The sequence below is a fragment of the Lissotriton vulgaris genome, chromosome 4_1, assembly GCF_964263255.1.
Source record: "Lissotriton vulgaris chromosome 4_1, aLisVul1.2, whole genome shotgun sequence".
In the NCBI taxonomy this organism is placed as follows: Eukaryota; Metazoa; Chordata; class Amphibia; order Caudata; family Salamandridae; genus Lissotriton; species Lissotriton vulgaris.
Window position 1 is genome coordinate 367,315,548 of NC_141691.1, and position 27,971 is coordinate 367,343,518.

At 45.4% G+C, this 27,971-nt stretch overlaps 1 protein-coding gene across 1 annotated transcript in view; it reads right to left on the bottom strand.

Annotated features, from left to right (window-relative positions):
• Positions 1 to 27,971, bottom strand: part of LOC147718758 (fibronectin type-III domain-containing protein 3a-like) — a 417,154-nt gene that overhangs the window by 179,012 nt on the left and 210,171 nt on the right. Inside the window, exons 14-18 of the mRNA XM_086918744.1 lie at positions 21,791 to 21,965; positions 12,773 to 12,859; positions 9,862 to 10,000; positions 9,102 to 9,170; positions 8,057 to 8,175 (exon numbers count right to left, since the gene is read on the bottom strand). Of these exons, the coding sequence (XP_086774870.1) occupies positions 8,057 to 8,175; positions 9,102 to 9,170; positions 9,862 to 10,000; positions 12,773 to 12,859; positions 21,791 to 21,965 (589 nt within the window). The remainder of the gene's footprint in view (positions 1 to 8,056; positions 8,176 to 9,101; positions 9,171 to 9,861; positions 10,001 to 12,772; positions 12,860 to 21,790; positions 21,966 to 27,971) is intronic.

The window sequence follows — 27,971 nt, forward strand, 5'->3', positions numbered from 1 at the left end:
AAATATCTTGGCTTACCCACATTAAGAACTCCTTGATATCCATTGGAATGAGAGATTTATGGGAAAGTCCCGAAGCTAGATGTCGGTCAACACCTAGGAAGGTTTTGATAAAGAATTTCAAGGATAATAATCTTAACCTATTACTGAGGGGTCCCAGGATAGGTACACTTACATCATCTTTCCTAGAAGTCAAACTGCAATATAGTTTAGTACCCAGCATAGACGATATACAGCTGTCTCTGGCCCAAAAACTTTATTTGCAGATCAGGCATGGTGCACTTCCCTTACGTGCCATCACTCGTAAGTGGGGGCAGCTCCACAAAAAATTGTCTGACCTGTAATAATAGTACGGAGACTGACCTACATGTACTGTTTTTTGTATAGCATATAAGGAAGTAAGACATCGCTGGCTACGACAGCTATGTAGGAATCTAGGAACTTCCCACTGTTCACAGGCATTTAGGATCCTAAAATATGATTGTAGTACGCCTATTGTTTATTCAGTGTCCCGCTATCTGTTTTCTTTGTGGTGTGTACGCCGAGCGGTTTTAAACAAAGAGCTAGTCCAACTAAATCATCCTACCTCCCGATTATGATCAGTAATCTCGCTTTTTTAATGTATGATTTTACATAGATTGATTGAGATACTTGTCTTTGTTTATTTAGAATGTTTATTATACCCTACAATTTTTTAGCGATCAAATATCTTAATGTGTACGCCTAATTTTAATGTTGAAAAAGTCGTATTGATTTCAATGTCTTTTTATATGTTTTACCTGTGCTGTTATGGCCATATCAGGCCGAAATAAAGTATCTCTTTAACTTGAACTTAAATATAAAACAAGCATTTGCAATGCAATAGGTCTCACATTAGGAAAGTTTGAGCTATTGATATTGTAAATGACAAATTTTTTATTTATGTTTTGTTTTTGAAAATAGCGAAATTAATAGCTTTGTCATTTACAATGCCAATAGTTATAACTTTTGCAAATGTGACACCTATAGCATTTCTAATGGAATATGTGTTGTATTTACGTGACTTACATGTATTGATATTACAAGCAATGGCTTTTAATTTTTTTTCAATAATTAATACTTAAATAAAAGTTATTGAAAATTATAATGGCAATAGCTTAAAGTTTTGTAAATAACTTTTGTGAAGATTATGTTCAGTGTATTTTATAGTGACGAAAATCCAAGAACAGAAGTGAAATATTAACATATTTTTGTTACATTTGTAATAAAGCTTGAAACATTGAGAGAACATATTTGAACCAAGTATTGTTGAATGGTTGCACACATTGATGCTGTGGTGGCGCTGAGTGATGTTGTGATGGTGAACGAGTGACGCTGTGGCGTTCAGTGATGATGTGGTAGCACATAGTGATGTTGTGGTGCCCCTGAGTGATGCTGTGGTGGTGCGGAGTGATGCTGTATGATATGCTATGTTTTGCTATGCTATGCTTTGTTATGCTATGCTATGTTTTGTTATGATATGCTATGTTTTGTTATGCTATGCTATGTTTTGTTATGCTACGCTATGTTTATTTGTGTTTTATTATGCTATGCTTTGTTTTGTTATGCCATGTTTTGTTGTGTTTGGTATGCTATGTTTTGCTATGCTATTATATGTTTTGTTATGAAATGTTTTGTTGTGTTTTGTTAAGCTATGCTATGTTTTGTTGTGTTCTGATATGCTATGTGTTGTTGTGTTTTGTTATGCTATGTTTTGTTATGTTATGCTATGTTATGTTTTGTTTTGTTATCCTATGCCTTGTTTTGCTATGGTATGCTATGTTTTGTTGTGTTTTGTTATGCTATGCTATGTTTGGTTTTGTTTTGCTATGCTATGCTTTGTTATGCTATGTTTTGTTATGCTATGTTTTGTTGTGTTTTATTATGCTATTCTTTGTTTTGCTATGCTATGTTTTGTTATGCTATGTTTTGTAATGCTATGCTATGCTTTATTATGCTATGTTTTGTTATGCTAAGCTTTGTTTTGTTATGTATGGTATGTTCTGTTGTGTTTTGTTATGATATGCTATGTTTTGTATTGTTTTGCTTTGCTATGCTATGTTTTGCTATGCTTTGCAATGCTATGTTTTGTTATGTATGCTATGTTCTGTTGTGTTTTGTTATGCTATGCTATGTTTTGTTGTGGTTTGCTATGTTTTGTTATGCTATGCTTTGTTTTATGTTATGTTATGCTATGTTGTGTTATGTTATGCTATGTTTTGTTCTGCTAGGTTTTGTTGTGTTTTGTTATGCTATCCTATGTTTTGTTCTACTATGCTATGTTTTGTTTTGCTATGCTTTGTTATGATATACTATGCTTTGTTTTGTTATGCTATGTTTTAAAATATATATATTTTTATTAAGAAAAATTATGCTATGTTTTGTTTGATTTGTTATGCTATGCTATGCGTTGTTTTGTTTTGCTATGTTATGTTTTGTTTTGTTATGCTATGTTTTGTTTTGCTATCCTATGCTATGTTTTGTTATGCTATGCTGGTAAGGGTGAGTGAGGGTGAGGGGGTGTGAGGGGGAGGGGTTGAGGGGGGGTGAGGGTGTGTGAGGGTGAGGGGTGTGAGGGGGTGTGAGGGTGAGGGGGTGTGAGGGTGAGGGGTGTGAGGGTGTGAGGGGGTGTGAGGGTGAGAGGGTACGAGGGTGTGAGGGTACGAGGGTGTGAGGGTGTGAGGGTGTGAGGGTACGAGGGTGTGAGGGTGCGAGGGTGCGAGGGTGCGAGGGTGCGAGGGTGTGGGGTGCAAGGGTGCGAGGGTGTGGGGTGCAAGGGTGTGGAATGCGAGGGTGTGGGGGTGTGAGAGTGTGTGAGGGGGAGGGTGTGGGGTTGTGATGGGGAGGGTGTGGGGTTGTGAGGGTGAAAGGGTGAAAGGGGGTGAGAGGGTGTGTGAGGGTGAGAGGGTGAGTGAGGGTGAGTGTGGGTGAGGGTGAGGGTGTGTGAGGGTGAGGAGGGGTGAGGCGGTGCGAGAGTGAGGGGGTGTGAGGGTGAGGAGGTGTGTGAGGGTAAGGGTGTGTGTGAGGGGTGTGAGGGTGAGGGGGCGTGAGGGGGTGTGTGAGGGGGTGTGTGAGGGTGTGGGGGTGTGGGGTGTGAGGGTGAGGGTGTGTGGGTGAGGGGTTGTGTGTGAGGGTGAGGGTGTGAGGGTGAGTGGGAGTGAGGGGATGTGAGGGTGGGTGAGAGGGTGTGATGGTGAGGGTGTATATTTTTATTAAGAAAAATGATGCTATGTTTTGCTGTGTTTTTTTACGCTATGCTATGCGTTGTGGTGTTTTGCTATGCTATGTGGAGAAGTGTGGCTCACTGGTTAGAGCAGGCAGACCCTGAAGCAGAGGTCAGACCCGGGACCAGGGTTCAATTCCCGAAGCGGCAGGGTCTTGAGCTCAAATGTCCATGGACTCGATAATTCTCGCTTCGGTGCCTGACCTAATCATGGGTTCACACTCTGCAACTCTGGGCATTAAGCTTGCTTAATCTCCACAACGGCCCCCCGCGGCGGGATGCCTGGCTTTCACCTTGGGGATGCCCTGTAGGGGCTATCTCACAGGGAAAAGCCAGGACGGGTTCCCAAGGCAAGCGCGGAGATACCCCTTCGGGGGTCGATTCAGGCGCTATATAAGAAACATAATAATAATAATAATAATAATAATATGCTATGTTTTGTTTTGTTGTGCTAGGTTTTGTTTTGCTATCCTATGCTATGTTTTGTTATGCTATGCTGGTAAGGGTGTGTGAGGGTGAGTGAGGGTGAGGGGGTGTGAGGGAGAGGGGGTGTGAGGGAGAGGGGGTGTGAGGGAGAGGGGGTGTGAGGGCGAGGTTGTGAGAGGGTGTGAGGGTGAGGGGGGTGTGAGGGTGAGGGGGGTGAGGGGGTGTGAGGGTGACGGGGGTGAGGGGGTGTGAGGGTGAGGGTGGGTGAGGGGTGTGAGTGAGATGGTGTGAGGGTGTGTGAGGGTGAGAGGAGGTGAGGGTGTGTGAGGGTGAGAGGAGGTGAGGGAGGTGAGCGTGTGTGAGGGTGAGGGGTGTGAGGGGGTGTGAGGGTGAGGGGTGTGAGGGGGTGTGAGGGTGAGGGTGTGTGAGGGTAAGGGTGTGTGAGGGTGAGGGGGTGTGAGGGTGTGAGGGTGAGAGGTTGTGAGGGTGAGAGGGTACGAGGGTGTGGGGTGTAAGGGTGTAGGATGCGAGGGTGTGGGGTGCGAGGGTGTGGGGGTGTGTGGATGTGTGAGGGGGAGGGTGTGGGGTTGTGATGGTGAGGGTGTGGGGGTGTGAGGGTGAAAGGATGAAAGGGGTGAGAGGGTGTGTGAGGGTGAGAGGGTATGTGAGGGTGAGATGGCGTGTGAGGGTGAGAGGGTGTGAGGGTGAGGGGGTGCGAGAGTGAGGGGGTGTGAGGGTGAGGGGGGTGAGGGTGAGGGGTGTGAGGGTGAGGAGGCATGAGGGGGTGTGTGAGGGTGTGAGGGGGTGTGGGGTGTGAGGGTGAGGGGTGTGGGTGAGGGGTGTGGGTGAGGGTGTGTGTGTGAGGGTGAGGGTGTGAGGGTGAGTGGGGGTGATGGGATGTGAGGGGGGGTGAGAGGGTGTGTGATGGTGAGAGGGTGTGTGATGGTGAGAGGGTGTGTGAGGGTGAGAGGGTGTGTGAGGGTGAAAGGGTGTGTGAGGGTGAGAGGGTGTGTGAGGGTGAGAGGGTTGGTGAGGGTGAGAGTGTTGGTGAGGGTGAGAGGGTGGGTGAGGGTGGGTGAGAGGGTGGGTGAGGGTGGGTGAGAGGGTGAGGGGGTGTGAGGGGGTGGGTGAGGGGTGTGGGAGGGAGAGGGGGTGGGTGAGGGGGTGGGAGGATGAGGGGGTGTGTGAGGGTGAGGGGGTGGGAGGGTGAGGGTGGGTGAGAGGGTGCGTTAGGGTGAGGGTGAGAGGGTGTGTGAGGGTGAGAGGGTGGGTGAGGATGAGAGGGTGGGTGAGGTTGGGTGAGGGTGTGTGAGGATGAGGGGGTGTGAGGGTGTGTGAGGGTGTGGGGGTGTGAGGGTTACACAGCTTTTCTAAATTAATGGTTTCAATAGTCTGGGCCCGAGGTTGTCTGGCAAGTGCTCATTGGTATTTCCCATAATACAACCTAACACTTGAGGTAATATGTCATATCACCGTAAGCGGCCACGGTCTTCTGCGTCGTTGGTAAACTGTGTGTTTTGTATTGTGGCCATTTTGAGAAGGGATTTGCTGTCACTTGTGAAGTTAGGATTTACGTATATTTAAGTATTTTGTGGCAGAGTTGTTGCTGTTTTTATACATAAGTGGAAGGTGTGGGTGAGAATCAAGTTATCACATACCATCATTAGTTCTTATCTTGACTATTGTATTGCAACGTTTCTACCCCTATGCGGTGAGCTACTGCACTTGCCTGGAAATTACTAATTTTATTTAGCGTGTTGGCTAGGTGCAGTCATTTTAGCATACTACTCGTGCAGTAAGAGTAGGTGTTCTAGCACCCAGTATAACCTGTTGCCTGACTAAACACTTAAAAGGTTCTAAAGGTGAGACCTATTGGCTATGGCAATGCTTGTTTAGGACTTGTGCCCTGCTGTCAGATATTCCAATGCCCACAACTCATGTTGCAGGGGAAATTGTGTTGAAACTCCTACATTCAGCATTCAGGCTGGTCCTGAAGCAACCGCGAACTGAAAGTCTGAAATGATTTCAATCTTCAACGTTTTGTCGGAATTTGATGACAGCATGTGGTCCAGTGTGTGCATTATCTTTCAGGTGGCTCAATGTTCGCCCCTTAATTAAACTACTGGTTAGTCTTGAGAAGGCCCTACTCAGAATGTAACTAAATTATGCCCCCTGCAAAGCGCAAAAAATCACAACTCTAGGGATCGCCCTCCCCATCCAAGTTATGTACACTGTAGGGATGTGGGGTGCGGTGTGTGGGTGAGGGTACGGGGGGGGTGATATATCCCTCCCCATTGCTCGGGAACATTTCTGCTTCCTCTACTCTCCTTTGTTTTACGTCTCACAGAGAATCGTCCAAATCGCCTTTGTTCCCGTGGATAATAAGCAGTTTTCTGGTTCTTCCGCTGCCCGAAATGAATATTAAAGGGAACATTTTGTGTCGCTATTCATCCTTGTTTTAGCAGTGCTGCACAGCTGTAAAAATGTATGCGATCAAACCTGGGGTCCAGAGAGGGGTGGGCATTGCTAAATGGGGGAAGCATGGGAGACCGGAAGCGTACAGAGATGCTGGGGGGGAGGGAGCAGGCAGGGGGGCCAAGAGCAGACCGAAGGAAGGTAGGAGTGCACAGGGAGACGAGGTGCACAAGAGACAGGAAGAGAGAGAAAGGGAGAGCGAGATAAGGTGGAGAGAGAGACAGTGAGAGAGAGAGGCACAGGAGATGTACGTTCACAAGGCTAGAGTGAAACGAGAGCAGACAGTCATTCGCCTGGAGGAGCAGAGTGCAGGAGACAGGCATCCACCACAGTGGAGTTCAAGAGAAAGAGGAGTCCGCCATGCTCGGGGAGGAGAGGGTGAATGTAAAGGAGCAGGCATGGATAGAGAAGAGAGATACAAAAGACAAGGCGTGCATGCACACTGCAGAGCGGATGAAACGAAAGGAGACATAGGGAGGTGAGTAATACAGGGGGCACGCATGCCAAGGGAGGGTGAAACGAGAGGACTCAGGCGTGTAGAGAAGAGGTGGCCCAGTAGGCAGACAAGGCCAGAGATCGTGAGTTATGAGGAGATAGCAATGCGCTGAGAAGATAAAAGGGGACTGAAGACAAGACTTGCACGCACAGAGACTAACAGAAAAGAACAAAACATCAGCGTTTAGTTGCTTCGGCCAAGAAATGGATCAAAAAAAAAAAAAAAAAAAAGAAGCTCGTGAGTGGTGCCACGCGCACGCCACTGCAAGCATATGTCTTCAATTATGTCGGCCGAGTCTGGCCGCCATAATTGAAGACATATGGGCTTTGGTGCGCGTAACAGACACCAATAGGCCATAGATGAAGCTACGCGACCGCCTATGGCATATTGCGTGTTCTGTTATAAAACAGCACGCATGCAAAGCCCAGTAAAAATGGACCTTGAAATGCACATGCACGAGCTATGTGGAATTTCAAGGTCCATTTTTGAAACGCTAGTAAAAGGGCTTTTTGTTCGCTTCGCTTGCGAGCCCTAAAAAGGGTACGTCATGCCCCTCTGATCCTGCCCACTATGACCACAGGTCACAGCGCAGAAGGCCAGAAAAGTCCAGGTTGCTGAGCATCTTTACAAGCAAGCACAGAATCGGAAAGACACTGATCAGCAGAATAACTGCAGTAGGAAAAGAGGCAGAAAGAGGCGGGCTGGCGAAATCCAAAGGCAGATGGGCAGGCATGACCATGCAGCGTTGCTGTGAAATGATAAGTGCTACGCAGGTGTAACCTGAGTGATGTGTAGTCTTCGTAAGTCACGTTGCTAGGTAGGTCCAGCCCAGTAAGTATGTGGGATGCCTTAGACCGCTTAAGCGTACATGTAGACCGGCTGGCACTAAGTTCATAGGACCAGAAATCCTGGCACACAGTGTGGAAGGGTGCAGACATGCATGCACCAGGTTTTAGGTGTGTTAGCAGCTGTTTCATATATCTGGATGCAATAACTGAAAGCTCACACAGGAACCAAAATATTGCTCGGCTGGCAAACTATGGAAAACCTAGAAATTTAAATTACATGTTTAAGCCACGCCTTTAATTATGTAGGCCAAGCCCCTTTCAATGCACCTCATATACTTTTTTCATCTCACTTAAAGCCCTGGATATATTGATATACAAACATTATAATCATCCTCTTTGCCACCTTTCAACTTCATGATGGGCCAGGAAACGTGCCAAAACCGATATTTCAAATAAAATGTAGTGAATACATATATTACAGAATTCGGGAAAACAGGGGTAAACATGTTAAAGCTAGTGTCACTATGAGGCAACAAATAGAGTTCATAACATATTTTAAGGAGTTTAGCATTTCTTTTGTGTCCTACAAAATGTTGAGAGCTAAAACATCTTTGAAAAAAATGATAAACTTACTGGGCTTTGTCCTGCACTATTAAGGCAATGTACTCTGAATCTGTACCAACTGCCAGGTTTGAGATGGTCACATACACACTCTTTTGTTGATCCACTATAAACCATATCCCACACATCTCCTGGAACAAAAAAAACATAATAAAACACACAAATTTTAGTCTGTCACCCAAATATTTCACTTTATACTTTCACTGAATTTATGTACATTTTCTGTGTTCCATCGGGTCAGGATCTAAATTATTACATTTACTCTTCATTATGTCTGTTCCAATCATCTGAGACAGCTTCCCCCAAGTAAGTTGAGAAACACATTAAGCAATATTATAAACACGATGTAGAAACCTTAGCGTGCTAAACTATACAGAAAAAGTAATGTGCTGAGCCTCTAACCAATTCTCACCGTTACTCTTCGAAAGCTGCGCGTCCGTGCTTCCATGTAGCATATTTAAGGAACGAGCTTACTAATGACAGCCACTGGAACCCCAATCACTCTAAAATGGCACCCAGAAGAGTCCCTCAAAGAAAGTCGGACAGCTCTCGATCTTTCCGCACAAACGGTACACACCAGGGAGAGCAAGAGAGCGGAGTGAATGAAGTGGACGGGAAGATGGAATATATTCTCCCCTTTTCCATAAAAATACTCACAACAGTTTTCCCTAAGTAAGTAAAGAAACACATATTAAGCAATATTATTAACACCAAGTAAATACCTCTGTATGCTAAAATATCCTAAACTAGTCAAGTGCGGAGCCTCCAACCAATATTCGCCTTTACTTTTCGATCTCAGGAAACACGTCTTAAATATACATATCACCGACGGACTGATTTCTCTCTCTCTCTACCCGGCATATACAGATGTAAAGCAAGATTCCCAGCACTGTGTAAGATTACTTGCATGTAGGGCATGTATCTCTATTTATATGAACATTATTCACAGTCTTCCAGGGCAAGGTCACCACTCTACGTCAATCAAATTACAATGTAAAAACAATAAATAAAACGTATAAAAAGGGTTAAAAACTGTTGAATTCAACAGGGTACTCACCATTTAGAGTTTCTGAAATCTCTAGCACATACTTTGAAATTTCGGAACCACCATCATCTTTTGGAGCCTCTGGAAAGAAAAACAAATGTACCCAATCAAGGTCGCTATGTATGCCCAAATGTTTCAATGTATACTAAAAAATAAATATTGAACAAGTAATAAAGTAGTGAGAAAGTAAAAGTAGAAAAGTACATAGAGACGTGGTCGTACTCAAAGTATTTTAAAAAGACAAGAGTGGAAGACACCAGGGCTAGGGGGCAAGCTTGGGACAGCACAGCGAGAGTTTTAAGAAATCTGGTGACTGTGATCTGAAAATAAGCAAATATACATGAAGGTATTCCTGAAGTGGGTTCATGTGCAAGTGAGTATTTCCGACTACTGCAATATAAGACGACCTCATTCCGAACAGTTTAGCAATTTGACCTCACACTGAGAGAACTATACGTCTGGTAAAGAGAAAGCACCCCTTTAAAATGCAATCTCCCTAGGTGCTTTCATAATGGGGAGTATAAAACTGCACTACTAACAAAAATGTAGTTAAACTAATTTAATGTGATCCTTTAAATAGTAAACCTGTCATCCAACTATAAGTGTTCTTAGCACTGCATCATTCATCCATAGAGAAATTTAGTATAAGCTGAAAAAGGAAACTTTACTCTTAAGCATATACCATGTTTTTTTGTTGTTTGTTTTTTAATGGCAACTATCACATACCGAAACTAATTATGGGCATTCTTTAAAAAAAAATTAAAAAACTTACCCCAAATAACTTTTATGCTGTGTGTATGGATTTTTCCCTTCACGCTTGGTTTACTGGGAGGACCAGGTTTTTCAGATGCTGTTGAATACTCTACAATCTCGCTTGGACTACTTTTTCCTTCACTGTTCTCGGCAAATACCTTCATTTTGAAATAAAATATTTTTTTGTCAGAAAGTTGGCAATTAATAACAAATCTAGTTTTGCACTGTAGTTCAGTAACGACTTTCTATAACCAGCAATAACACAGCAATGGCATGCTCTTTTTGAATGGGTGCCTTCCTTTAGGAAATTGCCCGTTTTTGATATCGTCACCCCTACTTTTTGCCTGATAAATGATGCAATTTTGACAGAATATCACTGGGTTCCTGGTATCCAATTCCCCAGTGCCAGATCTGTTTCCCTAAAACAGTTTAAATACTCCGCCAAATGGCATTACATTTAGCACCCACAGAAGTCCGTAGTTAATGGTATCCCTGGTACCTATGGCACTGATGCTAAAGAGGGTCCCAAAGGGCTGCAGCATGTATTGTGCCACCCTATGAGACCCCTCACCAGATTCATGCAAACTGCCATTGCAGGATGCGTGACATGGTGCAGACATCAGTGAAAAAAACAACATGGCACACCACCTGTGTACCATGCCTACAGACAATATATGTAAGTCACCCCTACAACTGACCTTAAAGCCCTAAGGCAGGGTGCATTATGTTACATGTGAGGACCTATCTGCATGAGCATCCAAACCCCAGTGATTTCCATGTTGATTCTTGGACACTGCGTGTGAACAGAAAAGCCATTTTGAGTATATGCACTGGTGATTGTGAGTTCCCCAGCTACATGATGTCTTCACTGAAACTAAAGATGTTTGGTATGAAACATCTTGTATTAATATGCCCACACTGAATCCAATAATGGATGTATTAATACATGCATCCAGTGGGTGCTTGGTGTAGGCCAGCCTGCCACCACAGACTGTTCTGTGATCCCCTGCAGGTGAAGCCCATGCTCTCTGATAGCAGAAACAATGTCTAATAATCAGCATGTTAAGGCAGGAGGCTTCAAAGGCCTCTGCCGCCTTTGATACGCGATCCAGGCTTTCCCCATTCAGGGGAAATACCACCCCCTATGCTGGGCCCATTTGGCACAAGGCAGGCGAGAAAATTAGCTAGTCAGGAGGCGTGTCCATTATCAGGGCCAGTTCCACCCCTAAGGTGGGCTACCTGACGTGAATATGAAAACTAGAATTCCACCATCTTGGTTTTAGGTGGAATATGGTTAATTAGGTCAGGGTTACGTCCACTTCCTTCCCACTGCAAGTGTCATATAGGGGGTATAGTCACCCCGAGGATGTGCAGCCCGTTAGCTACCAACTGTCACGCCACTTAACGTCCCTAAATTGAGTATTTATGTGGCACCCCTGATGCCAGGACAAAGAAGAACCTAGAAAACGAGAACTGAAGACTTGCTGTAGATTTTTGCTGCCAAACTCTGCCTGTACCTGTCTAGACAATCGTGAAGAATTTATCTCGGCCTTGCAGTTGAGCCTCTAACAAGGACAAGGGTAGACTGCCAGCCCATTGCAAATTGCTAGCAATCTCCCTTGGAGTAGAGAAGTGACTCCCTTACAGTCTGAAAGTACCAGAACAGTAGGTTCCGGCTTACCATGCTGCCGCTCACCTGTCGTACCGGCCCAGCAGCTGCCCAGGGAGAGGTCGCCATGCTCCAGAAGATCAGATCGGTCTCCCCACAAAGTGAAAAGACACCAGGACGAACCGGAGCCACACAGCACCAATATGCGGAAAATTCAGACCACTTGCAGCAACCAAAGCCTCTTTGAGTCAAATCCGGACTCCAACGACACAGAGCAGCCATTGAGGGATGTCAGCATCGCACAGACCCACTTGCAGAGTGAACAAGCTGTCCTGATTTTTCCACCCTCAACTGGCGAGACCGACAACTGTAAGGACCTGCGACGCTGCAGCACAGCCCATCTAACCCCTCTGCACCTGAGCGTCCCAGCCTGGGTTCTTGAGAACCAACGGTTCCACATTTCTCCTAGGATCCTTGTGTACAAAGCAACCCGTTGTCCCCAAGTCCCCCCTGCAGCCTTGTTTTTAGGTGCCCCCTCTCTCTCCTTCAGTGTACCGCGTAAGGCTTCCAACCCAACTGACATGTCTGCACCCTGACGCCCTAGGGCAGGCAAACTTTAGTTGTCGGTGGTACTTTGGACCTTGCTCCCCCTACCACCTTAAGTTCTGAAGGGGACCCTAAACAGAAGTTGAGACGTTCAAATGCCATAGTTAAACCTATACCCTGGATTAATTTGCTTTATATCAAGAACCGATCGCTTTTGCTTTCTCGGTGTCTGCAGGAGAAGCAAATGAGAGCCATTCTGTGTACTTAGAAACCATACTGTAGATATAACAGAGGCAATCTTTTGGTTCAGGGAAAAAGTCAATCTCCTCTTTGCAGGAGCTACAGATACACAACTAGTGACGGACCCATGCATGACCTATGAATATATCATCATCAAGGCCCACACCAACAACATAAGGCTCCACATGTGATGTAGAAATAAATCTCAAACTAGCACTTTGTTGCTACTTCTGCATTACTGCAAGAAGTAAACGGTGCAGGGAATCCAAGGGAATAAGCTAACAAGTGCTTTCCAAAGGACTAACATGCCTACCTCTAACCACCTGAGGCCCACCCACTCCACTGAATTAAGTGGTCATGCGATTCAGTAGGAATGAGATGGATAAACACCAAAATCCTACAGAGAGCCATAAACATGCATGTTTGCAATTTCTAGATATATAACTACAGCACAAACAGCCAACGGTTACAGATTAACAAATTTGAATAACATTGTCATATCACAATACATACATTCTTAATTGATGGTACATACCCTGAATTTATACAAAGTACTTCTCCTAAGTGCCCTTACAGTACATGTAAGCTCTTCTCCATGGTGTCTTGGCTTATATCCGTAACCCTGAGAAACAGAAACAACCAAATTACATATTAACAACTAACATTAGATAGTACTGTTCTAGCAAAGTTGAAATTTATTTTCCTGTTGCAGATTCAAAACAACATTACATTTCATGCTGGCTTCATTAAATGTATGTTTAGTGCTTATAAGAAGACATGTCTCTTCTTACTACATCAGGACGAGCGTTTGTGAACGTAGGGGCAGATGATATATATAATGTAGGCGCGTATCATTGCCCCTTTGCTGATAAGATTGTCCAGGAAGTGGATGTTATGGCTAGACAATGGCAGACACACAGGTAGGTTGGGTTTTTGTTTACACCTTTTAAACAGGAAAGTTCTCAGACCTCACATATCATGTGATTCATGTAGTGCACCATTGGTAGAGGCGTGCCTAAGAATATTGAAAGATGGATTGTGGAAAAAATTAAAAATTCCTGAAATTCAAAAATGTGCAGGTAGCCCTCCTTTTCAGTGTAGTGGTCTCTTAACTTGAGAGAGATAAGGGCACTTGTAATTTTACACTGTGACAATCTTATTTAAATTCATAACCACCGAACATCTCCTAGTGTGCGCAGAATCTCAACCCACCTCTTAGAGATATCTCAGGTTTAAACAAGCATTTGCAATGCAATAGGTCTCGCATTAGGAAAGTTTGAGCTATTAGTATTGTAAATTACATTTTTTTAATTTATGTGTTGGTTTTGAAAATAGCAAAATTAATAGCTTTGTCATTTACAATGCCAATATTTTTAACTTTCGCAAATGTGACACCCATAGCATTTGTAATGCAATATGTGTTGTATTTACGTGACTTAGATGTATTGATATGACAAATAACAATGGCTTTTAATTTTTTTAATAATTAATACCTAAATAAAAGTTATTGTAATTTATAATGGCAATAGCTTAAACATTTGTAAATAACTTTTGTGAAGATTATGTTCAGTGTATTTTACTGTGACGAAAATCCAAGAACAGAAGTGAAATATTAACATCTTTTTGAGACATTTGTAACTATGCTTTAAACATTGAGAGAACATATTTGAACCTGTTGTCGTTGAACAGTTGCACAGATTGATGCTGTAGTGGCGCTGAGTGATGTTGTGGTGGTGATGAGTGCTGCTGTGGCGTTCAGGGATGCTGTGGTAGCGCATAGTTATGTTGTGGAGCCCCTGAGTGATGCTGTGGTGCTGCTGAGTGATGCTGTGGTAATGTGATAGATAGATAGAGTGAGGGCGATAGATAGAGGGAGGGCAATAGATAGATAGTGTGAGGGCGATAGATAGAGTGAGGGCGATAGATAGATACATATAGAGTGAGGGCGATAGAGTGAGGGCGATAGATAGATATATAGAGTGAGGGCGATAGATAGACAGATAGATAGAGTGAGGGCAATCGATAGAGTGAGGGAGATAGATAGAGGGAGGGCGATAGATAGATAGAGGGAGGGCGATAGATAGATAGAGGGAGGGCGATAGATAGATAGAGGGAGGGCGATAGATAGACAGAGGGAGGACAATAGATAGATAGACAGATAGATAGATAAGAGTGAGGGCAATCGACTGTGGGGGCGATAGAGAGATAGAGTGATTAAGATAGATAGATAGAGAGAGGGCAATAGATAGATAGAGTGAGGGCGATGGATAGATAAACTGAGGGCGATAGACTGTGATTCTGGGCAAATCACTTAATCTCCCCGTGCCTAACAAAAATGAATGTGTGTCCTCATGTAACGTAACTGGTGCTATGTAAAGCGCTCGGATACCCGATTCGGTTTGGGTCAAGTTTGTGCTATATAAAAATGTGCACAAAACAAAAAAAATAGATAGAGTGAGGGCGATAGATAGATGCATAGAGTGAGGGCGATAGAGTGAGGGCGATAGATAGATACATAGAGTGAGGGCGATAGATAGAGTGAGGGAGATAAATAGATACATAGAGTGAGGGCGATAGATAGATAGACAGATAGATAGAGTGAGGGCAATCAATAGAGTGAGCGCGATAGATAGAGGGAGGGCGATAGATAGATAGATAGAGGGAGGGCGATAGATAGATAGAGGGAGGGCGATAGACAGATAGACAGAGTGAGGGTAATCGATAGTGAGGGAGATAGATAGATAGAGAGATAGAGTGAGGGAGATAGATAGAGTGAGGGCGATGGATAGATAGACTGAGGGCGATAGACTGTGATTCTGGGCAAATCACTTAGTCTCCCCGTGCCTTACAAAACTGAATGTGTGTCCTCATGTAACGTAACTGGTGCTATGTAAAGCGCTCTGATATCCGATTTGGTTCAGGTCAAGTTTGCGCTATATAACAATTTGCACAAATAAAAATAGATAGAGTGAGGGCGATAGATAGATACATAGAGTGAGGGCCATAGAGTGAGGGCGATAGATAGATATATAGAGTGAGGGCGATAGATAGAGTGACGGCGTTAGATAGAGAGATAGAGTGAGGACGATAGATATAGTGAGGGCGATAGATAGATACATAGAGTGAGGGCGATAGATAGAGTGAGGGCGATAGATAGAGAGATAGAGTGAGGGCGATAGATAGAGAGATAGAGTGAGGGCGATAGATAGAGAGATAGAGTGAGGGCGATAGATAGAGAGATAGAGTGAGGGCGATAGATAGAGAGATAGAGTGAGGGCGATAGATAGAGAGATAGAGTGAGGCGATACATAGATACATAGAGTGAGGGGATAGATAGATAGATAGATAGATATAGAGATAGATAGACAGACAGACAGACAGACAGACAGACAGACAGACAGACAGACAGACAGACAGACAGACAGACAGACAGACAGACAGATAGATACATAGAGTGAGGGCAATAGATAGAGTGAGGGCGATAGATAGATACATAGAGTGAGGGCGATAGAGTGAGGGCGATAGATAGATACATAGAGTGAGGGCGATAGATAGATACATAGAGTGAGGGCGATAGATAGAGTGAGGGAGATAAATTGATACATAGAGTGAGGGCGATAGATAGATAGACAGAGAGATAGAGTGAGGGCAATCGATAGAGTGAGCGCGATAGATAGAGGGAGGGCGATAGATAGACAGAGGGAGGGCGATAGATAGATAGAGGGAGGGCGATAGATAGATAGACAGATAGATAGATAGAGTGAGGGTAATCGATAGTGAGGGAGATAGATAGAGAGATAGAGTGAGGGAGATAGATAGATAGAGTGAGGGCGATGGATAGATAGACTGAGGGCGATAGACTGTGATTCTGGGCAAATCACTTAATCTTCCCGTGCCTTACAAAACTGAATGAGTGTCCTCATGTAACGTAACTGGTGCTATGTAAAGTGCTCTGATACCCGATTCGGTTCAGGTCAAGTTTGCGCTATATAAAAAGTTGCACAAATAAAAATAGATAGAGTGAGGGCGATAGATAGAGTGAGGGCGATAGATAGATACATAGAGTGAGGGCGATAGATAGATATATAGAGTGAGGGCGATAGATAGAGTGAGGGCGATAGATAGAGAGATAGAGTGAGGGCGATAGATATAGTGAGGGCGATAGATAGATACATAGAGTGAGGGTGATAGAGTGAGGGCGATAAATAGATACATAGAGTGAGGGCGATAGGTAGAGTGAGGGCGATAGGTAGAGTGAGGGCGATAGATAGAGAGAGAGAGCGATAAATAGAGAGCGATTGATAGAGTGAGGGCGATTGATAGATAGAGTGAGGGCGATTGATAGATAGAGTGAGGGCGATTGATAGATAGAGTGAGGGCGATAGACAGATACATAGAGTGAGGACGATAGACAGATACATAGAGTGAGGGCGATAGATAGATACATAAATAGATAGATAGATAGATAGATAGATAGATAGATAGATAGATAGATAGATAGATAGATAGATAGATAGATAGATAGATAGATAGATAGATAGATAGATAAATAGATAGATAGAGAGAGAGCGATAGATAGAGTGAGGGCGATAGATAGAGTGAGAGCGATAGATAGAGTGAGGGCAATAGATAGATACATAGAGTGAGGACAATAGATAGATAGAGTGAGGGCGATAGATAGATAGAGTGAAATGTATTGAACCAATGAAAAGTGTTATTTTCAGGTCATATGACCAGGGGCTTCATCATTATGAAACCAAAACTGTTATGAACCAATGAAAAGTGTTATTTTCAGGTCACATGACCCGACGCGCTTATGCTACGCGCCCTGGGGCGTGCCTAGGGGCGCGTTGCGTAAGCGCGTCGGACGCCTACGTTGCTCATGATGTCATGAGTGCTGTCACTGACCAAGTCATGAGTGATGTAATATGTGAAGTCATCAGCAGTGCATTGCACGTGCAAGTTATAGTGAGTCCAACTAACTATAACGTGACAATTTCAATGGTTTTATGTCAGTAAAATTTCCAGCTAACTATAACTGGTGTGAAACCTATGGTTTTTTCAGTGAATATATATATATATATATGTGTGAAAACATATATATATATATATATATATGTGAAAACATATTTGCAGCCTAAAACATTTCCCAACTGCCAAATCTGCCGCAAAATTACATAAATTATCATACACACAGTAGTACTCTCCCAACCCCTAAGGAAGAGAGAGAGAGCAGTAAACATTTGCATACGCAAATACCACAGTTGATGGACAGAATGCAGAATAATGTCATACATTCACCCCAGTTCAGAGATCTGGGCCTAAATGCATTGTTTTTTTGCACTCCACACCACCCCAGTTCAGACATGACCATATGCAAATCAGTCTGACCCTTTGCCTCATGGGAACAGTCCAGCCCGAACTGCCAAGCCATGCCTTCCCTGGAACGGAAACAAGCTTCCGAGGACCGGTTTCTGGCATTCCAGCCGTCTTCAGCCTGGCTTGCTTGAATCCAGTGGTGTGGAGAGCATGGGACTCACGTCTGAGCATACCCATCCCAATCGGGGTGACAAATGCAAAAACCACAGTTGATGGACAGAATGCAGAACAATGTCATACATTCACCCCAGTACAGATATCTGGGCCACAGTTGATCTCTTTACTTGAGGAGAAACCTGTGGAGGAGGGAACTTGAACCTCAGCAAGTAACCATGCTGCACAATAGTCAGCACCCATCTGTCCTTTGTTATGGATCTTCACTCTTCCAGATGATGAGAAACACTCCCTCCCACCGGAGTGGCGGACAGTTGAGGAGGAAGCAACAGCTCAGGGAGGCTGTTTGGAGGCAGACTGCTGCTTGTTATTGTTGCCTCTGCCTCTGCCAGGACGTCTCTGCTGAAACTGGGGGTTCTGTTGAGTTTGGGAAGACCATTGAGGGGTTTGAACCCTCTGCTGGTAAGGACGCTTATCCCCCTGACGAAAGCTCTTTTTAAATTCCTTACGCTTTTCCAAACCTACAGCCTTCACAGCGTCCATTTCGAATTTCATTTTGGTCATTTCATCGTCAGCGTGTGGGCCAAAGAGAGAAGAACCATTAAGGGGAGGTTCAAGATTTTCTTTTGGGCATCCGGTTTGAGGCCCGTGAGACGGAGCCACGCCGAACGTCGTGAACAGATGCCATGGGAGTAGCCATGGGCCGTGAAGTCAGAGGCATCTGCCGTGGCACTAATGACCTGGTTGGCTACAAGTCATCCCTCCTGTAGGATTTCGATAAAATCCTGTTGGTCTTCTTTCGGAAGCATCTCTGTGAAGCGAGTAAGGGAGTCCCAGAGGGACCTATCGTACCTCCCAAGTAGAGCAGAAGCACTGGCCACCTTCATATATGAAGCAGAGGTGCTGCATACCTTCCTGCCAAACGAATCCATTAGTTTGCTGTCCTTCAGGAAAAAGGGGTCCTCTGCGGACGCCTTGTACTTCTTGGCAAGCCTTGATGGAACAGAACCTACCACTGCAGGTTCAAGGAAGCCAGGCACCAGAGGCAGCAGAGGTCTAGGCACTGTCCGGTGATGATGTGTGTCGAAAATTATAGGAGTAGGGACCAGAGGAGTATGCAGAGAGAAGTTCAGCTTCTTTGCTCCCCTGCCCAGCACATCTGTGAAGGTTGCGATGTCATCAATAGTTGAGACTCTTGACGGAGGAGTAGAGGAAAAGGTTGGAAAATAGTCCCGGACCGTAGACCTCGTGGAAGAGGACCAAGTTGAAGATCTAGTGCGTCCTCTGTGATGAGACCTGTCTCAATAGCTGTGCCGACCCCTGGATCTAGACAGATGTCTAGGCGGAGATCTTGGTCTGGGGGAAGGTCTTGGCTTGGCAGGTGATCTGGGCCGCACCAGAGAGCGTGATCTGGTAGGAGATCTTGGTCTGGGTGAAGGACGAGGCCTCCGTGGAGGAGACTTAGTCGGCCTGACTGGAGTGCTTGTCCTCGTAGCAGACGGAGAGAACGTGCGGAAGTAATCCGAGCACGGACTACTGCGACCGCCCGAAACAGCTCCCTGAGGACGGTGAGATGACACACTACGTGATCTGTCCGCAGATCTGGGGGACGCTTCTGGAGAGATCTCCACGATGTTCAAGTGAGGAGATGAAGATCTGTCCCCTGATGACCTGGAGCCAGGAGACTCCACAATCAACGTGTCCTGTTCCCTCGACGGCGAAAGCTTCGACGTCGAAGACGTTTGTGTGACCAATGGCGTCGAACGAGGCCTTGATGTTCTCGACGTCGATCATCCACGCCTTGGCGATCTCTCGTCGCGTCGGTGACCTCGACGGCGATCTTCCTCAACATTGAGTAGAAGGCGAACCTCCATGGTGTCCTGTTGACGACGATCTTCGGTGTCGTGTCGACGACGACCTTCTTCGACGTCGTGTCGACAGCGACTCCTCTTGACGTCGCCTAGGTGTCGACCTCCTCGACGTCGAATGGTGGGATATCGACGACCATCTCGACGGCGGCACGCCAGCCGGCGGCAATCTGGAAGCCGTCATAACTCTTGACGCTGACCCCCTCGAGGGCGGGGGGAAGTGTCTCGACGTCGACGGAGACTTGGACACATCAGCAGCCACAGACTTCGAGCCCGAAGTGTGGCGTCTCAACATCGACTTACTTGGCTGCGACGGAGACTTTCGACGTCGCGATGGTGATCCAGAAGAGCGTCTGGGCCTCTTCGATGGCGACTTCGATGTCGACGGAGACCTTCTTCCTTCCTTCCTTTTTCTGGTGGCAGGAGATGCGGAATGTCGCCGTTTTTGAGCATGCTTGCTTGAAGAAGACTTTCTGGGGCCTCCATGGCCACCCACCTGATGACTTTTGTCTTTCTCCCAGAGGGCATGAAGTCTAATGCGTTCTCTGTCGCGAAGAGTTAGCCTAGAGAACTTCTGACAGTGATGGCACTGGTCAGGGTAATGTGCAGAAAGAAGGCACACGATGCACACAGAGTGTGGGTCAGCCAGAGCCATCTTCTTGTCACAAGAAGGACACTTCCGGAATAAAGCAGGCATTCTGACAGAAAAGTTTTTGTGGAACACCACAAAAAACAAAGCGGAAGCCTTAAAATCTCAGAAGACGTCAAATTTCCTGAGAAAATTCACTCTAAATAACTAATTTCAGTCAAAAACTGAAGAGCTCAAGCTCCAGGATCCTCACAGAGCGAGCCGGAAAAAAGAACTGACCCAACTGCCACCCGTGGTGCACCATGGGAGCAGGGGGGTCGCCTTCAGGTCTTAAAGCCACGGTACCCCTACTCTAATGCCTTAAAGGCAAGGTGTCAGTTTTCTTTGTTACTTTATACTCTACTGCAGCCTACTGGCAAATGCCTGCAATTACAGGTTTTTCCTATGGCAATAAAGCATTGTGGTATGCAAATGTTTACTGCTCTCTCTCTCTTCCTTAGAGGTTGGGAGAGTACTACTGTGTGTATGCTAATTTATGTAATTTTGCGTCAGATTTGTCAGTTGGGAAATGTTTTAGGCTGCATAATATATGTTTTCACATATATATGCATATATTTATATGTATTTTCTATATGCTCCGGGATCCCGCACATAGGCAGGGATTATTCATAGATTATGACTATTGATGAGTATCCCCTGGATGAGAATTACATATAAAACATGCAGTGACTTTGGCATGCCACACAATGCCATGTTTTCACTCATGGTTTGCACCATGACATGCAGTCTGCAATGGCAGGCTGCATGTAATTTGTAGGGGGTCCCTTAGGGTGGCATAATACATGCTGAAGCCCCTTACCCCTTACCCCCGTACCCATGCCCTGATACCAGATGTACCACTTACTAGGGACTTACAGGGATGCCAAGGGGTGTGCTAATTAAACCATTTTACCTTGTTTTAGGGAAAGAGCACTGGCACTGGGGCCTGGTTAGCAGGGCCCAGTGCACATCAGTCGAAACATATCAGTACCAGTGGCAAAAAGTGTGGGTGACCATAACTAAAAGGGGCACTTTACTACACTGTATAGAACTGATTTGTAAAAAACTTAATGAGAGTAAAAAATAGGTGAGCATATTTTATTTATGCTATTTTCAGTTACCCTATATGTGAAACATAGATAGTATGTATACACATCAGCTTAGTATTTTGGGAGTTAAATGTGATGAAAGCAGGACAGTGTATAAAATAGGACTTTTTTTGTAGGTATTGGTACCTTTGGTTCTCCGACTACTATTTGAATGTCAAGGACACATACAAGACACCCCCTTGAAAGAGTGTACCAATTGACAAAAAGACAAACCAAAAACACCATATTTGTTATTGAAATACAGTTCTCCAATTTACCACCTTCAGTCATAACTATGGAGACTTTTGCATCTTTAACACTCCTAACTGTAATAACGTTTGAACCAATTGGAAAATGCACACATTTTGGGACAAACTACATTGGAGAAATCAACATGTAAAGGCATCTGTGACTAACTCTGTTATAAAATAACCCATACGGTCTCCATCATTAGAATGGACATGAATTCTACTTACAGAACCTTCTTCTTCCATTTCCAATATGTAAGTGAGAGATTCCTCTGAAGATACACCATTTGGTGGGCACCACTGTAAGGATAGCCATGTTATTCCTGCTTGAATCAGCCGAGGGGGTAATGGTGTGGGTGGGACATTGCCTGCTGTGTAGAACAGCATGATCTCACTGAAGTCACTGAAAGAATACATCAACATGCAGTCAATATATAACTAAATGCAAACCTGTTTCTAGACAGCTTTATTATGGCATTAACAAACCAAATGTTTCTCAAATTAATCAAAATGTGTTAAATAACCGCATCATAAATACAACACATTTACAAGCCAGACCAATTAGATACAAGCAACTTCATACAACAGGTAACTATTTACATATAGATGTCAGCAAGCGAAATATTCATAAAAATATAACAAATCCATAAAAGTCAATATCCCTTCAGTACATTATAAATACTTTGAATGTATTCCAATACACATTCATATTTAGACTGTCTTATTGGAGAAAGCTGGCACTGTATATGTTATACCAAAAAGTGGTTATATAGAGTCCAGAGATACCCCCAGAAGTGTGCAAGGCTCAATGCAAAACCAAAGAGCTCTATTTGCTATAGTGTGGGCGAGCAGCCTTAGGACTACCACAGTGGAGTGTAAGGTATTTGTTATACACACATTGACCAATAAATGACACATGGCTCAAAAAGGAGATCTACACCAATTTCAGGAAAAAAAGCTTCTTTCAAGTTTTATTTCAAGACCAAGATGTACACAAAAATGTAAATATGTTTTTATTAAAAAATATTTTAAACTTTAAAAAGTGCAATTTTTAGTGTGCAATGTTAACCTATGGGGGGGAAAAAGAATGCAGTTTTTCAAGTAAGTACAAAACGTACAGATCCATTTTTCGGGGGTTTCAGGTCAACACAGGCATGGTTCAGATTGGCACCAAAACTACATCACCTGTGGCACATGGGCGGCTAGTTGCAGAGGTCAGATACGGGGTCGGATGCCCAATGCTAACCAATTGAGACTGGGGGTGCTCAATGATGCACTGCTCACAGGTGAGTGAAGCGGTGTCAGGGGTCGATCTACAGGTGTTAAGGTAAATGCATGGGGGGGGGGCACAAGGCAGCACCGAACATACACCCTCAGCATCACAGGGCCAGCTGCGTGCAGAGTGCCAACACAGCGATGGGTGCCCATTGTTAACCAAAGGGGCACATCGGTCCTGAAAAACGGCTGCAGGCTCAGGCCAGGAGATATAAAGAAACCGCACAGCTGCCTAGATAAGTAGTGATGCTAAGGAACATAGGGACTCTGTCGGTCAGGATTCCCCAAGGTTCAGGGGCTTCTGGTGCAGGGGTGTCTTTTTGTGTCTGTAAACATCTTACCGGGTAGGTCGCGGTCAGTTGTAGAGGTGGAGTCCGTCAAGGGTCTGCCCACGGTGGACTATTGCTCAGAAGTGCTGCAGAACCTTCACAGCACCAGTGGGCCACTTCGACTCGGACAGTGGGTGTTGGGTGCAGAGGTGGGTATAGCGGTGTATTTACGGTTCCTCAGGTCAAAGTTCTTTTTCTTCAGAGTTGGATTCTTCTGGACAGATCCACTGTCCACAGGAGATTAGTAGTCTTTTTAGAAGGCAGGCAGTGCTCCCTGGGTTCTGGAGTTAACTGGTCTGATGGGCGGATCGTTCTTTTGCAGCAGGATCTTTGAGGGCTGCAGACAAGCTGGTAGGGCTGGGGACAAGTCACTGGGCTACTTCTATCTTTGCTGCTGCACAGCTCTTCTTTGACCTCTTCTTCATAGGGAGTCGCAATCTGATTTCAGGGCCTGGGGGAGTCACCTAAAAACTAGATGTAGGGGCATTACAGGGGAGTAACAGGCAGGGACTAATGGGTCTCTCACCTTGGGTGTCAACACCCACTATTATACCACCCTCCTATTGGAGGGGTGCATAGGCATAGCCCTGATTGAATAAGTCCCACCATCTTCAAGATGATGGAGACTGAAAAATGTGCTTCACTTCGCCTCCAGCACCTAAGGGTTGGAGTTGGCGAAGTAGGGCACAACTCCTGTTCTCACTCAGGAGCTGGTTCTCCCACCAAAAGTGGGGCTTTGAACCAGGGGCTGCCATCTGCTAGTAGCAGCAGAGGCTGGGGTTGCATTACTTAGGAGGCAAGGCCTTTAAAGCTTTCCTCTCAAGCAGTGTGCTCATCCTGGAGGATGAGGTGTGACACCTCCGGCCAGGGTAGGCTATGTTTCTGGCCTCATAGACCAGGGTCTCGTGACTCAGGGGTCCAGAAACATGTCTTGTGGTGACAGTCTGTCTAAAGCCAGACAGAGAACACACCAGGGTTAGTAGGTTACCAGGGGGCACCTCTGATGTGCCCTCTGGGTACCTGTTTCAATAAACAGCACACTGACATCAGTGGGGGTTTATTGAGAGGAAGTGTTTAGTACCAAATACTCCTGAGGTCACTGAGGTCATCAAGGTGCTGGGGAACTCAAGTTGTCGAGTTTCCAGCCCATGTATTCTCTATGGCTTCACTTTCACATACAACATTAAGAACCAACTTAAATATTGTAGGGGCATATCTACTCTTACAGATATGCTAACACCTGACATATAGTGGGTAGAAATCTGGCTCTGTATATTCTATACCAAAGTGAGGTATAGTGTGCACAAAGTCCAGTGGAACCCAAAAGGTAGGCAGAGGTAAAGTAGATAGCACCTCACTCTCTATTTGTGGTAGTGTGGTCGAGCAGTAAAGCTTCATCAGAGGGCAGTGTTATGCATTTGTTGTACACACTAAGGGGCCTATTATGATCGCGGACGGACTTGAGTCCGTCCGCGATCACTGAGTAGGAGGGAACCTCCGCATGGCCTGCGGAGTTCCCTCCTGTGCAATTAGGATGTGACCCCCACCATGGCGGTCACATCCTCTATTTTTAACATTGCGGCGGGTGCGGCTTCAAGCTGCACCCGCCGCAATGTTAAAAATGCATGCAATGCATTTGTATGCAGAAAGCGTCACGCACCGTGCGGTGCCTGCCGATTTCTGCATACAAATGCAGGGCGGTACCATAGGTACCCCCCATGTGCACCCCCCACGCCCCCCTTCACTGCGGGGGGCCCGCAACGGGCCCCCGCAGTGAAGGTCCATATGCTTTTCCACGGCGGAAAACCCGCCGCGGAAAAGCATATTTTTTTGGGCATCCGGATATGGCTGGCGGTGTCTGAGAGACACCGCCACCATATTAGGGCTTTTCCGCTGCGGTTGTAAGCCAACCGCGGCGGAAAAGCTGCTCACTGAAACCAGGACCCACCAGGCATCCTAATGCGGTGGTGGGTCTTTGGTGGGTCCACTGCGGTTTTTCCGCATCCTCCGGGCCGGCGGTGGCTTCCGCCGGTCCGGAGGATGCGGAAAATACGCAATCCTAATGTGCCCATTAGTCAGCAAATGAATTCCCACACTTAAAGACTGAAATTCAGACCAATTGTTTTTGTATAACAATATTCTTTTAGATAATTTACTTCCTAGAACCAAGTGAGCCTGGCACAAGTAAGTGATAGGTGGTTTGAAGTAAATATACAGTTTAGTTTGCAATTGTAAAATGTAAGAAAGTGGTTCTATATATACTGGACCAAAGTAAAGTCCACAGAGTTTTGGCAGAGGCTAAAGTTAGATATAACCTTACTCTCTAAAGTGGTAGCTTGGTGCAGCAGTAAGGCAGTATCAGAGGACAGTGTAAAGCATTTGTTGTACACACTCAGTTAGCAAATGGTCTCACAAACTCAAGAACTGAACTCTAGGCCAATGGTTTTGTATCAACATATATAGTTGTTTTATTTTAGAACCAACAAGGTATCAAAATATACTTTCTCAGAATTAATTACTTCAGTTTAAATACTTTGTAAATAGGCAATAGATTTTTTAAGTACAGTAGTTACAGTTGTTGAAATGGGCAACACAATTTCAAACCCAATGCAACATTGAGCTCAATGTGAATTTCTAGTTAAATGCAATTAGTTACTTTATGGATTACTTTTCTAACCATAGGACTGGATCCTAGATTCAGTCCTGGGACATCTCCTGTATACAGTTGAGTAAAAGCGTTTTGGTTACAGTAGTGAGATTTAAGGAATATTATTGTATTTTACAAGTTGACACAAACTTTTTTCACATAGAATCACCAATGTTATCCTAAGGGAGAAAATTCACTAAGCAGGTAAGTAGTGTTATTGTTACTTCTTCTTACTCAGTGGTGGATCCTGGATCCAGCACTGGTGCATCTCCTGTAAACAGTTGAAAGAATGCATTTAAGTCATACTAAGGAATATTTGTCGTTTGCGAAAATCGACACAAACTTTTCTGGTGAAAACCAGACAATGGGTTCCTATGGAATAAATTACAAGTTACTGGTAAGTACGGTTAAAATTACTTTTCAGGGTCTGTGCTGGGCTGAAAGATGCAGCACTGGGTTCTCTCCTGATAACAGGGGAGTAAATCGGAATTCGTTGTTCAGCTGATTTTAGGTGAATATTTTAAAGTTTCAAAACTCCACATTTGAAAGAATTTCCAAAGTGAACTAAGTCAATGCTACCCTATGGAAGAAAATTAAGTCATCAGCTTTGGGGTAAGTTCTCGACTGGCAGAATTAAGGTTCCGGTCATAGACTCAGGGGTCTCCCAGGGTCAGGTATGCACAGTTGGGACACCCTCAGCAGCAAAGGGGCAGCCGGGTGTAGAGGTAGTTAGGCCCAATGTTATCCAATGAGAGGCAGTGGGGCCTGCGGTTGTCGGCTGCTAGCTAGCAGGCCACGCGGCTGTGGGAGCTGGGCTCCTGGTCCCTTGCTCAGGGCAAATGGGGAAGTAGCTTAGGAGAAAGGTTGCACTGCCAGGGCCACTCGGGCAGCTGGGTGCAGGGTGCTTTTGAGCCGTTGGGCGCTCAATGTTAGTCAATTGAAATCTTGGAAGGTAAACAAAGGATGCAGGCTCGGGGACGGGGACTCTTCAGGAGCGACCAACACTTGGAGGGTTAAGTTGGGATCTTGGAGGATAGGTAGACACCCAGGAGTTGGACACAGGGGGCTGGGGGGCGGCGGGTGCAGGGGTGTCTTTTGACGTCGGGAAAGCTTACCATCTGCTGGTCGTGGTTGGAAGAGTTTCCTGTTGTGAGACAGCAGGCGTCGTCTGGGTCATCAAGGAGGGTCCCGAGGCACTTGATTTCAGGGCACAATCGCCAGGGGGACGTCCTCAGGGTCTTTGTCCACTCTGGCATAGGCCGAGCTCGGCAGGTGCAGAGTGGGCTGAATTCGCAGTTCCTGGCTGGCACCAGGGGAATTGCTGTTTGAGCAGAACCACTGCTCATGGGAGTTCCATTCTTTAAGAGGTTCAAGGCAGGCAGTTCCTCCGGGGTTTTCAAGGTTGCTGTCTGCAGGAGATGCTGGGATTTAGCAGAAAAAGGTTCAAGGATCAACAGGCCTGTAGGGCTGTGGCCAAGTCAGTTGATGTCATCCTCTTGTTAGCAGCTGCAGGGCAGGTTTCTTCTTCTTTATCTTATTTCTTGTTTTCAAATCCGGATCTGCGGAAGGAAGATTCAGGGTGCCCCTAAATACTAAATATAGGTGTGTTACAGGTAGGGTAAGGGCAGGGACCAATAGGTCCCTGTCCTGTGGTGAGTACACCCCCTATACTGCTCCTCTCCTGTGGGAGGGAGTCAGGAGCCTATCTCTGATTGGGCAGGGCTCCCCATCCTCAAGATGGCCGGAGCACGGAGTTGTGCTTCAACTCGCCTCTCCCACCTGAGGGGTGGAGTTGGCCAGGCTGGCACACCCTCTTTCCTCACATAGGGTTTACAGCCAGTCTTCCCGCCAGAGTGGGGGTCAGAACCGGTGGGGGCCAGTTTCTGAGTACAGCAAGTGGCCTGGAGAAGCTCACAAAGGAGGCATGCCTTTAAAGCTTCCCCTGCCCTTCCTGGGGAAAGAGAGCTAGCACCTCGCCCAGGATGTGTATTGTTGCAGGCCCAGGAGAGCGGGGAGTTCTCCACCCAGGGGTTCAGCAACATGTCTGCTGTGTGGCAGCCTAGGCAGCCTCTCAGAGAAGATGTGGAATGTAGGTTAGGTTCAGGGCGCAACTCTAAGTTGCCCTCTGTCGTGCATTTGGCATTAAGTCTCACACTGG